The following is a 13,853-nucleotide window of genomic DNA, read 5'->3' on the forward strand; positions in this document are numbered from 1 at the left end:
AAATGTCCAAAGAAGCTTAATTCCTCCCTTTCCTCCCCTGAGCAAACCAACAAACTGGTAGCTTTCGTCTTTGGTTTTGAAACAATGGTTTCCACTGAAGCTTTAAAAGAAATCTAATCTTGCATATTTTCCTCCTTCCTTAACTGTTACAAAAGCTTATTTTAACACATACGGCACATTTGACGTGTCTTTTAAAAGGAAAAGTATCCTTTAACATAGCATGAAGTCAAAGCACCAGCAAACCACATTTTTTTAATATTTTTTTTACCTTTCCACATGGTCAACGTTGCCTGCCACACCGACCCCTCCAATGGTATATATTTTCCCATCGTACACCAGACTGTTATGTCGACACCTGGGGACTGTCATTCGGGACACGAGGTTCCAGTTATCGAGCAAGGACATATAACACCAGACATCGGCGAGCGTGACACCCGACTCCATGCCGCCTGGCACCAACATGCGGTCGAGGGAAAGAAGAGGGGAGAATTACGTGAGCTCCTGGAACGGCAGCAGCTCTGCACACAGCAATCAAAGCCAGTTACAAAGTAAAAACTCTTCAAATGACATTTGACTAATTAAAATAAATCACCCTCAATACTGAGCATCTGTTCCGATGATGCATATCTGTGTAATTTATTCATGCGTCCCAAAGGCTGTTTTTTTTTTTTATTAGATGACATGAAGAAATCAAGATATCAGACTATGAGGGACATGTACGTAAGGGGATAGACCCTTTCCAATGTTCATAAATAACTTCCAGTCTATTAAATTACTGCAACACTTGCAAGAAGGTGTCATGAGGCAGAGCCTAGCTTGGCTTGCGAGACACAGTCCAGTCTGAAATCTAAATGCTTAATACAGTGATGGATGGAAGCAGCACATACATGGGCAAAACAAAGCCAGTGCTTGCATTGTAGGCTTGATGCCTAATTTTCAGGGACAAATTCCTTATTTATTTTCATTTAATGATGAAAGGAAGAACCAGATGTACTGCTCCTGTAAAACAGTTTCAGATGCTCAAGTGAAATCACAGAATCATAGAATGGTTTGGGTTGGAAGGGGCCTTAAAGATCGTCTGTTTCAACTCCCTGCCATGGGCAGGGACATCACCACCAAATCAGGTTGCCCAGGGCCTTGTCCAAACCTGGCCTTGAATACCTCCAGGGATGGGGCAGCCACAGCTTCTCTGGGCAACCTATTTCAGTGCCTCACCATCCTCAGAGTGAAGAATTTCTTCCTTATATCTAATCTAAACCTACCCTCTTTTAGTTTAAAGCCATTACTCCTTGTCCTATCCCTACACCCCCTGACAAAGAGTCCCTCCCCAGCTTTCCTGTAGGCCCCATTTAGGCACTGGCAGGCCGCTGTAAGGTCTCCCTGGAGCCTTCTCTTCTCCAGGCTGAACAACCCCAACTCCCTCAGCCTGGCTTCACAGGAGAGGTGCTCCAGCCTCTGATCATCCTTGTGGCCATCCTCTGGACTTGCTCCAACATGTCCACGTCCTTTTTATGTTGTGGACTCCAGAGCTGAGCTCCCGGTGGGGTCTCATGAGAGCGGAGCAGAGGGAGAGAATCACCTCCCTTGATCTGTTGGCCACACTTCTTTGGATGCAGCCCAGGGTATGGCTGGCTTTCTGAATATTTATATTGGTTTTCTGAAATATATATTTTGGTCAGTTTTAAACTTCTGACTGAAGCTTCCAGTGTAGCTACTTAGTGGGTGCCTCGTTATCCCCACTTTGAAGCACAAAGAGGTTAAATGATTTATCTGAGACCACACTAGGAGTCTGTGATGGAGCCAGGAAAAGAAATGAGACTCTCAGTTCTGTAGTTTAATGACAAACCCAGGCTTTTGCCTTCCTTTTTCGCTCTCCAAAACTATGCTATGCAGCGTGGAGTCCAGTACTTTGAGCTTGTGGGGAGTTCATTCCCACTTTTGTTGGTTCCCCTTCCCTTTTTCCTGTTTCTTGTATGTTTTAGCAAAACAAAATACCACTGACACTCTGCTAAGTTTCCAGCCATGCAGGGCTTCCAGCTTTCCTATTTTATCCATCGAATACCATCAGCTCATTCATCCAGATTCAAGGGAAAGAGCTGAAAGAAGTTTTGAGTTTACGATTCAGTGGCTTTTGCCAGCAGGTAAGGCACAGTCTAAAATATCTCTACATATTGTAAAGTGCCTCAGCTAAGAATAACTACAAGTCAACCTCTCACTAAAAGCTCCATAGAAGGCTTTCGCTCCAGCTCCAAAAAGAGCATGGGTAAAAAACGTCAAAAAATTATTTCCAATCAATTCTTGGGGCCTCTATGCAGTATTAATGGAATTTAACACCACAGGCAGCAATTTTCTGTGGAAAATGCAGCGAGGGGACTCCATACAGGAAAAGACAACAGCTGTAACCCCTTATTGGTACTGCCTGGTGCATCTGTGCTCCCAGCTCCATCCTCAGCTCACACACATCCGCACCTCCCTGCCCAGGCTCCTCTCTTCATCAAAAAACCTCCACTCTGCTGCCATCAGCTCAAGCCATTGTCTGGTGGGAACTCCTTTTCGCCCTGCAGCCAAGCAGAGGTACCACAAGACTGCGAATAACCAGAGTCTGTGATGCTACAGGCGCAGAGCAGACAGCTACTTTGGGAGTTAAAGCCTTTTAGGGAGCGTGGTCTCAGTTTCATTGAAACTAAGAAGATTATAGGGCTAGTGACTACTGTCAAAAGAGAGGTTTCAAAAACAAGTACACAAAGTGAATGCTCCTGTAAGCAAATACTGTAAGTGTAGGTCACATATTCAGTAGTTCAGCCTGTCTGTCTCAAATTCCATAACCCACCATTTAGACTCAACTACAGCCAATATTTTAAATTGTGTTACTATGGCACTGAAACCTCTTTGCATGCTTGATGGTTGTCAGATCTCTTTTCTTCACGTTGCAAACGCAAAATATTGCTGTTGGCTGCTTTGAGGGAATGCTAACGTGGCAGAGAAATGGAGAATAATAAAAGCAGGGAAATCCCTCTTCCCTTTCCCAACCTCCCTCCCACTTGTCTGTTATTTATTTATTTATTTATTTATTTTCCCCAGAAGCAGCACATCCTTCTTTGTTTGCACTGCCTACACTGTAAGGAGGAAACTTTTGTCCCAGCCCCTTTGCTGCTCACCTGAGAGATAAATGTTGTCTCCAGCGCTGACCACGCTGAAAAACTCTCGATCATAGAAGGGGAGGCTGGCCAAGGGGTACCACTTGTTGTTTTGAGGATTTAAGCACGTGACTGCTGTTAAAGCACGTTGATTCATGCCAATCATCTGACGACCCCCAACTAAGACTATCACCTCAGCTACACCTAGGATTCAACAAGCAAAATAGTATTTTAAAAAAGCGACATCTCTCAAACAGGCAGGAGCCTATCAAAAAGTACTCGGCAATCAGGATAGTTTTAACTTGTTATATAGATATTGTATAAACTGTCTTAGGCTGTGCAGTTAAACCTGGAAGGGTGAGGAAAAAGGAAGTACATATGAGGAGAACAGTGGGTGAGGAGCAACATGCAAGCATCCTGAGGATAACTGGGGACGTAGCATGTCATCTGGACAAAATTCAAGGGGGAAAGAAACAAAAAAAATATTCCCTGTAAAGATGTCTGTTGACTTCCCCAGTCTTCGGGTGAGACACGCATGTATCAAATCTTTGTTCCACTAAAGAAAATGGGAATTTTGTTGTGGCTTGTGACATCACTGGAGCTTGGCCTTTATCCACCTAAAGGATGTTTGGGCTTTAACCTGAAGGTGTTCTCACACAGCTAGCACCTGTAGATTTAGCTTATAGTGATATTTCTTCATCATGACTTTCTTTCTCCATACACTCTCTTAGACAGTTTTCCAGGGTCTTTTTTTTGTTGTTTGCTTTTCATGGAGAAACCAGGTTTTCCACATGCAGATAACGTGTACTTGATCGGGGTCTTAGTGGTCTAGGTGCTAAGAATTATGATGGAGAGAGCTCCTGCCCTACTGCAATTATTAACTGAGATTTACCTGTGCTTGCACAGCTCCCCCAGACCCACAGCACATAAGCTGTACAGCAAGCCAAGTTCTCTGCTGGTGCAAATGGATAACATTTTGCAGCCCAAACCTTTTGGACAAAAGTTTTGCAACGCAAATCTCAGCATTTTTCTACTTCCACTTTACTCCTAGCCAGGGCTACACCAAATCTGATCTGAAACTCTCTCTAGACTAGTCCTTGCAGTGGACTCGAGCAATGGGTCACAGTAATTTAACTCTGTGATGTTTTCTGGCTCTAACCCCCAAGAGCCAAGTGCTGGGGATAGTTTGGATTCAGTGCTTAGCAGAAGTGTTAATATCTTTTCTGGTGCAATTTGTTGCCAGGAGGGGTAGGCTCGGAAGCAGGACCATGAGGCCATGAGCTGGAAGAAATTGCCACTTCAGGAGCTGTGCTCGTGGCCAGACCCATTGCTGTCATCTATTATGGTGCCCAGTTTAGAGACAAGTGCACGCCGGCAGGGGGGTCAAAAGCCCAGAAATGAGCCTGCCAGCCAAGAGATCAGGAGGTGTAGCACTGAGCAATGCTTCTTTACAAGAACGGATTATCATCATTCTTCATTAGCTTTTAAAAAATACATATTTGTGTCATTCAAACAAGATTACTCTCTTACAAATTATTAAGTGAAAGTGCTGTACAGTTTTAAATAAATATTTCTCAGTAACAAGAGATCATTATTTTTGCGACATACGAGAAAATCTAATCACCTGCGCGAGACATAACTTGATTATAATCAATGACCTCGAGAGAGCGTGCGACATGCTGCAGTGAGCCCACAAAGGGTGTTTAGAGATCCTTTGTGCCTCCATGAATGCCGTTGATATGCAAAATAACATGATTCTATATAATTAGACTCTGACCTAAAAAACTATAATCACCCTCTCTTACCCCGCGAGAATCACTTTTCCCTCATCAACAAGCTTCTGGAAATGGTTCACATTACACCTACAATTTTATATACATAAAATAAGCACTTTTCAAAAATCCCTTCAAACATCACACCATTAGTCGTCTTCAATGAAAGACTTTTTAGGGTAGATTGTTATTGAAAGTCCTCTACACTTCATCCTTCTGAAAGGTGCCTTGATGAGAGTCTCCAGAAGCGGCAAATGATGTAGTCTGATATGCCATCTTGGTGCCACATTAGCATTAGTGGCAGCTTGTGACAGAAAGTTTTTGCCTGGCTTTGTAATTGTGCTTACAGAGGGCAGAAGTATCGGTAGTGCATTAAAACAATTCACCTATTTCATCTGACTCCTGGAAGTAGTTTTGATATGATATTTGTATCACTGTTCAACAAATATTTAGGATATTTCTAACACTACGTGATACGGGCTCTTCTGGCAAATTGGGCACCGTTTTTTTTTTTTTTTTTTTTTTTTTACATGTACTTTTCCCAAAAGGAAAATATGTGCATTCCTCAGATGAGAAACTTTCTGAAGCACTACGGCTCTCCCTAGCTGCTGGGATTTTTTAAAGGGAATATATCCTGTGTGATCCATTTGTTTTGGAAGCAGCAAACAGCCTGAACTGGTACCTGCAAGACTGAGGGTATGAAAATAATGTATTTACACAGGGCTGTGAAAGTGAAGCTGTTTTATGAATATTAATCAGCTGCTACCTGCAAGAGGCCGGATGGCAAAGAAGCAAATGTTATCTTTCACCTGTTCCTGCAGCTAGAGAAGTGAGGCACGGAGGGCAGTGGGGGAATGTCAGTGAGCCTCACCGTCTCTGCCAAAGCTAATAATTCATACAGATTAGGCTTCTTTTAAATCTAGTTTCAGGAGTGTACACCTAAACTCCCATGTCTGACCCCTGGGAGAGGCTTCTCAATGCTTGAGCAAAGCAGAAATGAAAAATGGAGCTTGAGATTTTGCCAGGCTCAAACGGGAGAGGGAGTGAAGGGAAGGAGCCAAGGTCTGTGGTGCATTCCTGGGCAAGCCGTGGCTGTGCCCAGATGCAGGAATTGCTGGCCCAGTGAGCTGGTGTGGCCGAAGGAAGCTTTGCTTTACCTGCAGAGAGCCTGGGCCGGGTCCTCGGCGTCTGCATCTCTTGTCGGGCGTGCGGCAGCATGTGATAACGCTTGGCTTCGTTCACCAGATCCCGGCAGGCCTCTGAAGACTTTATCAACTCCTCGTTGTCAACAACGTTTAGCAGATAGCTGGGATGGATGAAGGGGAGGCGCACTACCGCCAGCAGCTCCGCGGCGTACTGCAAAGAGGGGAGAAAATCATAGCACACTGCAGCCTTTGTTCAGCCGCTCCGCATCTCCGCCTCCTCCATTGCAAACGGTCCCCTGTCACCCAACCTGGAAACACGCTCCCCTTGAAGCTGCCCTCGCCGCACGAATTTGGCAGCATGTGGTCCTGATGGATTGTCACGGATGCTGCACATGTGTGCCAAGCTGTGCTCGGCGATCAGGTTGGAGGGAGGCGAGGCAGCCCTCGGTGATCCCCCACCAAGGCTGGTTTTGGTCCTAGAGGGATTGAAAATAATTCTTGAAAAGGTGGCAACTCCTGTTATATAGCACAGTATGGAGGGGTTTTGAAATAAAAGCTCGAACTCAGGCTGGATATAACACCTTATGCACTGGAGACATGTGGTAAGAGTTAGAGTTTTCTGAATTAACCTTGAAATGTGAGAGTGGAAAGCAGTGCAAAAAAAGAAAAGAAAAAAAGTTTGCATTCTGGATGTGAAACAAAAGCTGGTAAATAGAGTGGATTTTAGCTATCACTACAGCAGAGACTGAATAATACCATCCAATTTGCTTAATTTTTTTTTTAATTAATAGGGTTTATTTGTTGGTGAAACAAATCACGCACTTCCAGATTTTTGGACAAGTCAGACTCCAGAGGGTGCTATACAAATACTGTCGGTAAGTTTCATCTTCTAAATAAATACGTTAAACCTTGGAGGGCAAAGGACATCTGAGCAAATGAAGCTGTCTGTCACTGAACATGGCTTAAAGGAGAACAAAACCCCAAGAGAGAAAACTGCAGTCGAAAAACCAAGAGCCCATCCCCAGATTATTCTTTTTATATGTAATTGCTTATATCACAACACAAGGCAGAGTACAGTGAGAAGCAGCGTAACGGGAAAACGTGGTTCTTGAGAAGAAATACACGCACACAGGATGCAAGCTAAGTGTGCACAGCAAGAAAAGATAATCTGTGTTAATAGATAAGTCACATAACAGCGGCATCCAAAGACCCTGCCTGGGTCTGAGGCCAGGATGCAAATCGATATTCCTGAGGTCTGTGAAACCCGTCCTGAACAACGCTGGGCACCAGCAGCATCTGCTGGCCTGCAGATGCCTCTGGTCTTCCAGAAGCTACTTGGCTCTTGCAATTTTTTAAGCAACGGGCCTGGCTCTGTCACACGTGAGAGCCAAAGTCACAGCAGGAGCGGGGACAGGGATGGGAAGGGTCACTGTGAGGTGGGAGAGCTGCTGCCAGGCTCCTTCCTGGTGCTGGCCAGGCAGGTGAGGATACAGTGATGTCTGGGACCGCTTCCAGGGCTTCCCTTTTCCTAACCCAAATTTAAAAAGCAGGCTTAATTTGGGAAGAAAACAGAGGATTTTTCCTTTCCAGGGGAAATTCTCACTGCTTTTCTGCCCGAGAGCCACGTCAGCCTGGTGCGAGTTCAGTTAACGCCAGCACATAACCACCTGTGGTGAGCTGAACCCTACCGTGCTGGCAGGGACACGGCAGCAGGGAGACCATCGGGATCACAGGGCAGTTTTAGGTAGGGCACAGAGGATTTAGGCCTAGCCATCCTGCTGCTGCTTGGTGCTAGAGAAGTGATGCAAAAGGCAGGGAAAAACATCAGTGCTTTTCTTCTGAAACAAATCCCAGGTGAGTGGAGAGCATCAGCTCCTCGCTGTTACCTCCGGTGTGGCACGTGTGGCCGGGGCTGTGTAAGGCTTGAGGTCACTCCATCAGCCTCCAAGCCAGGAAAGAAGAGACTCCTCTCTTTTCCCATGCTGAAATCCATTTCTAAGGCGCTCAATAGGAGGTGAAACGGCTGCTCTCCTTCCCCAGAGTCACAAATGTCAGGCACTTGGCTGCAGATATTGTAATGTCATTAAGCGGTAACTTGTAGGAGAGGGAGCAATGGACATATGGCAGTGGGTGGCAAAGCCCTGATTGCAGGAAGCGCTTTTTTTAAGAAGGTTGGGGGCGTTTAACCTTACAAGGGAGCCAAGACGAAACGTGGATCGGGACATGGGAATAATGCGGATAGCGGGTGCATGGGGATGAGCCAGACAACCCCCCGCGGGGAGGTTAATCCCCATCACAGGCTGCTTAGGAAGCAGAAAGAGCTGCTACAGGGCGGTTTAAATAAAGTTGTAAAACACACACAACACGAAAACACAGAAGAGCAAGCAACTTCCCTTGGCACTGTGGGACATCTGAGAGCTGCTCCCGAGGGAGCAGCCATATCACGAAGAAAGACAAAACACAAACAGTCGTGCCACTAAATTAGGACATGTGGTCTGATGTGCACCAGGATGGCCCAAAGTTTGGTTAAAGATTTGGAAGAGAGAAGGGCTGGACCATTCCTTGGGGCTCTGCAGCACAAACGCCCCCTTTCCCCAGTTTCCTAGAATAAAAGGGGCATTACCTCTGCATTAGCACAGCAAGCTCTTCCTCACACTCACCCACCTTTCTTTAATTAGATAAGTGAGAAAATGTGATACTGTTTCTCTCCTTTATTCCCCCTCCCTCCTCGTTTGTCTGAGCTTGTGGCTTATTTTGAAGGAGAGTAATAATTAGAACATGTTGCTTCCTTTCATCAGCTTGAAAGTCAATGTCACATATCAAAACCCATGTCGCTTTTCACTCTTATGGTTCCCCCTGCACAAACAGCAAGAAAAAGCTCTGTGTGTGTGTGCACACAACCACGTGCAGCCGCGATTCGGGCTCATTGCTGATGGCATTAAGGGTACGCGGTGTTTTTTACCAAGGGATTTGAAGAGTATGTACCATCACACTGTCTCTAGAAGAGAGAAGAGGCTTTTAGAAACCAATGGTTTCTCGCACCAGCTCTTTTAAGCACTATAGTCAAGGGTGAATTTCATTTAGCCTCACTGATTTAAGAACATTCAAGTGATTTAGGCAATCAGCAGCCTTTTTTCTTTTTGGATTCTCCCTCACGATAGCTTCCTAGCTCTGTTAGCTATGATTGTATTAAATATCCTGCTACTATTATCCTTTTCATTTAAGACTAGAATAAGCACTGTAAAGCATTTCAACCTTCTTACCATCTGTTATTTGCTCTCCATTCTCTCTTGTCTTTCCAGTGTTCCTTACACAGCTACGAAACGTTGACTCTAGCTACTGATGGTGCTATTTTTCATTAAAACAGCAAAATACCTGTGCAGGGCACTTTGCCAAAATCTGGAGACCACAGCCTCCACTCCCTGGAGTCGCAGCTCGTGCCTGCAACGCTGAGGACATTTTCTTCTCACTACTGCGCTGCAGGTGCTGGCTGGACGAGCAGAAATAGTTCTCAGATCTTTGCTGGGAGTCACTTTGAACTAGTCTACAACCTGCATTACACACGGGGGTTAAGCACAGAATATTAATGGCCCTTTCTGGCCTAAAACTGGGAGCCATCAGCTCATAGACACGAGAGACCATGCCTCAGGTGCTATGAAAATAGACACTGTTATGCAAAATGTAATGAATAGACTGTCTGAAATGCTAGGGAGGTTTTTTGAGCAGCTTCAAGACTGGCTTTTCAGCTGATGCAAACCTCAGCATAGCTTCTGTTGGACCAAGGGAGCTGCTCAGGTTTTGCACCAGCAGATCTAGCCTGTAAACTCGTTACTGAGTGGTGATGAGGCCAGTCTCCCCGTGGTCCTGTGCACAGCTGGGGTGATCCTGTGTGGACGAGGGCTCCGCTACCACATGAGCAGAGGCTTTTTGGGAAGTCACTGGGGCCTTGGTAGAATGGTGACTTTGGAGAGATGCTCTGTGGCTTCTTCAAAGCACCTATGGCACTGATAACAACTCCAGTGGCTGAACAGAAAGCAGTGTCTTCAGCCAGACTGCAAGCACAAATCTGTTTCATAAGAAATGGGAAAGAAAAATCTTAGAGGAGATCTTATCTTTCCCTAATTACCTAACCATTTGGGGTGAGATCCAGCTCTAGATTAAACTCCTAAGTAGGTACATACATGCACGCATTTACTTGTCAGCTAGACGTGTGTAAACGCACATTATAATTAATAGGGATCTAGCCAACACAACACAGTCCCCAGAGCAATCCAAGCTGACTGAATGCATCATGCACCAGGGGAAGCAGAGAATATCGATGTCCCCTTCTGGCCTAAACCTGTGAGCTATCAGCTCCTGGGAAAGGGATAGCATGCCTCGAACCACGCCTCGGACCATGCCACATTAAGATGTCTGCAAGGAGATGTCAACCCAAAGTGGAGGGTGATTAATTCACCTGTCTGGTGGGAATTTCTGTGTCCGTTTGCCCTGGGCGCTGTGCTCGGAAGGTCACAGTCACACGACGAGGAAGCCTTGGTGTTATCACTGGGTCAGTGTTGACTGGGACGAATCAACACATTTTGCTATAGCTTGGAGTTGACCTTTACAGGTGTTCAGGCTTTCTCTGATAATCTGTTCATTTTCATACGTACAGCTCCTCCCATCTTGACAGGCAAGCCAGAGCTTGACCAAAATGGATTACAAAACAGTCAAATGCTGTTTTTATTCCTGGCTGATACTTCGAGTGAGGACATTTACTTTGCTAAACTTTTTGTGACATTTCTTCTCCTACTATTTATATAGGTACTATGAACACTTTCTTGCAAGTGGGCTTTATTCTGCTGTCTTGTAATTCTCAGTTACAAAACCCTCTTCAGTATCACATTAAAAATAATCTTTTTATTCTCCAATCTCTAATCCAGTAAAAGCCTCACAGGTATTCTCCGAAAGGGCTCTCCGTGTGCTCCTGCATAGACTTGGGCTACAAGAGTATACAGTTAGTTTTAAAAGGAAATATGTTTACTGCTACAGAGTCAAATTTCCTGCTCCTTAAGTGTGACACTGGAAAGCTCTCAAGATTTTTAACATTTTTGAAGTAATGCCCAGAGAGGTTAAAATAATGTTTCCCTTATGCCTTATAACTCATCTGTCTCTCTTGCTTTCTGTTCTTCCTACAGAGGTCTTTTTGTGCTATCTGCCTAAAGAAACACGCTTCAGCCAGAAATACAAATAAAGAGCTTCAATTAGCCACGATGCAGTTTTGCTCCAATAAAGTGTTGTTTCTGCTCTTTATGCATCATCTCTGAGAGCTTTTAAAACACTGGAAAGAAGGAATATATTCAGCCCATCCAAGAGAGGGAGAGGAGACTTATGTTGTCCCCCATAAAACTGGATTCAGCCTCTGACAGTGGGGACCTCCTTGCGCCAAGAAAGCTATCGGGGACAAACCTGAAGCAGCACCGGCTCCCTGCTGGATGAAACCCCTCCAGGTGTGAAGATATTATCTGAAGGTACTCTAATTATAAAACAAACAGCATGCCCACCCCACAGCGGGGGGCCGAGCCTCCATGCCCCAGCGAGCGCTGGAGCTGCGGCTGCTGAGCCAGAAGATGCTTGAGCGGCTCCAGCCCGACGCTGTGCCAGTTTGCCCTTCTCAGAAATACGCCCTTTTGGGCTGTGTTTTCATGGCCGTGCTGTGCTGATTGGTAATTAGGGTGCTTGCTTTGATGTATCTAACCCCTGGGGACTACACAGGCGTGCTCTGTTTCCAGTAACCCCTTGCACATTCCTACCTCCAAGGTCACGTCCAAATCCAGCCTAAGCTCTCGGCTGTGCTGGGTATGTATTAATCACCCGTATTGACTTCTTGGAATTGCAGCGTTGCCTTCAGATTAAGCCAAAAAGGCTGGCAGCATGGCAGGCGAGAGCCTCATAATATCATGAGATAAACATGTGGCAAAAAACCTGGTTTGCAGGCGCTGGGCTCACACAGGGACTCGGCAGGGGGACGCCACATGTATAAATCCGATGCCTAGCAAGAAGAAAAGAGCAGCCCCTCTGTCTTCCTGAAATCAGGTTTCAACGTGACATCTTTATGGCAGCACAGCTGACTAAACGCTGTAATGTCATCAGTGCCGCATAACGGGAACTGCTGTCCTCTTCTCCAAACTGTCTGCAAAGCAGCACACAGCTAGGTATTTCTAGCAGTAATACAATGAGAGTTTTTTCTTTAAATGCACAGGCAGATAAATCATTAATTCACCGCAGTTGGAATTTACCTGATAATAAGGCTTAAAAACCCTCCAGTTTTACCATCTCACTGACTGTCATCTGTCAAACAAACACCCTAAATTCCCCCGAAGGTTTCTACAGTGGTCACTGGCATTTGCTGTTCAAACACCTGTATGCACACAGATGCACCACAAAAGCATGCTGCAAACAATTAAATGGCTGAAGCTTGTAAGATGCTTCACAAAACCAAATAAACTCCTGATACATACAGCCCTACAACACACAAATTCACATGCAATAATTCCCTGAAATGCTTCTTGGCTACGGCACAAGATGATTTTGTTTCTGGATGTTCTTGTGCAGCACTGGGGAACACAACTGGGGACTGGTGAGGAGCTTCTTGTGTAGGTGTGTCTTTGCAAGGCCACTTCTTCAGCAAGAATTGAAAAGTATTTTGCAAAAATACTGGAAAATAATTTGGAAAAGCCTCAGGAATTAAGAGACAGAGAGGTCTGGGACAGGGGAGCTCCCCAAAACAAGTTAAACTCTTTAGAAATAATTTAATAGGTTTCCATTCAAGGGTAGCCCTTAAAAAAATTAATGGTTTAGTACAGGAGGAATTTAATGAACTGCAAATTACACCCACCCCTTCTTTGTGGGTCTCCTCTGCTTTTTTATGCTGCTTCTTCCTCCAATGTACTGCGAAGCACATGTTCCTACACTGATTCTGCTCCTGCTGCTCCCTTTTCTTCTCCCTCTCTAAGCCTGTACGGGCTCTGAGTGTGTCTGACTGCCACTAGGAAAAGCTTCATTTAAATCTGAGCTCTTTGAGCAGCCTGTCCCTGTGAAATCACAGTGGTTACCGCTCATCCCTTGCGTTTTTCACTTTCAGAGAAATTGGAGCTTCTTGCACTTTCATTATGGCATCTTTTTGAATTTGTCTGCTCTTCCCACAAATGGATTTCAAAGCATTAGGGTAGTCTAGGCTTTTCAAAGGAGCCTAATTGAACCATAATAGAGTGTTAGTGCCTAATTCACTTAGGCTCCCTTGGAAGCCATGCCATTCATACTTATTCCAGCACTGCTTTCCTGAAGCTTAATGCCCTTAAGTATATTGATTGATCAATTAATTTCCTATTATGATGAATTTCAGTGATTTGTACGTGCTGGCATCAGGTATCAGCATTTGAACAGATCATTACCTCCCTTTCGCCATACAGCAGAACCAGGATTGTCCTTTTTCCCTGCCTGATTCTTCACAGTCTGGGACCACGCTGGTCTTCTGAATAACTTTGGAGACTTTAAAATTTGCATGGTAAATTATGCCACCATCTTAACACCTTAACTGCAGACCAGGGATCATCCATTCGCTCTCTCTCAGTTACCCACCTGCTTCTCCTCTGCAGTTTCTTGCCTCCTAGCTGTCATTCTTCTTAACTGTCAAAACAGAGCTGATTGGCATTTTTAACATTTTTGACATAAATCCTCTTCTCTTTCTCTCCATCGCCTTTCCTTACCCTCGCTGCCACACAGAGTGCTTTCAGGTGGGCTTTGTGTTTGCTCAGACT

The 13,853-nt window shown here is 45.1% G+C and overlaps 1 protein-coding gene across 21 annotated transcripts in view; it reads right to left on the reverse strand.

Annotated features, from left to right (window-relative positions):
- The window catches only part of KLHL29 (kelch like family member 29), a 391,775-nt gene that overhangs the window by 30,257 nt on the left and 347,665 nt on the right, over positions 1-13,853 (reverse strand). For all 21 annotated transcript variants that reach the window (XM_035560203.2, XM_035560199.2, XM_035560193.2 and 18 more), the window contains 3 exons: positions 6,067-6,265; positions 3,159-3,341; positions 269-449 (listed from right to left, as the gene is read on the reverse strand). In XM_035560203.2, coding sequence (XP_035416096.1) covers positions 269-449; positions 3,159-3,341; positions 6,067-6,265 — 563 coding nt within the window. The remainder of the gene's footprint in view (positions 1-268; positions 450-3,158; positions 3,342-6,066; positions 6,266-13,853) is intronic.

The sequence above is a fragment of the Cygnus atratus genome, chromosome 3 (assembly GCF_013377495.2).
Source record: "Cygnus atratus isolate AKBS03 ecotype Queensland, Australia chromosome 3, CAtr_DNAZoo_HiC_assembly, whole genome shotgun sequence".
Lineage (NCBI taxonomy): Eukaryota > Metazoa > Chordata > Aves > Anseriformes > Anatidae > Cygnus > Cygnus atratus.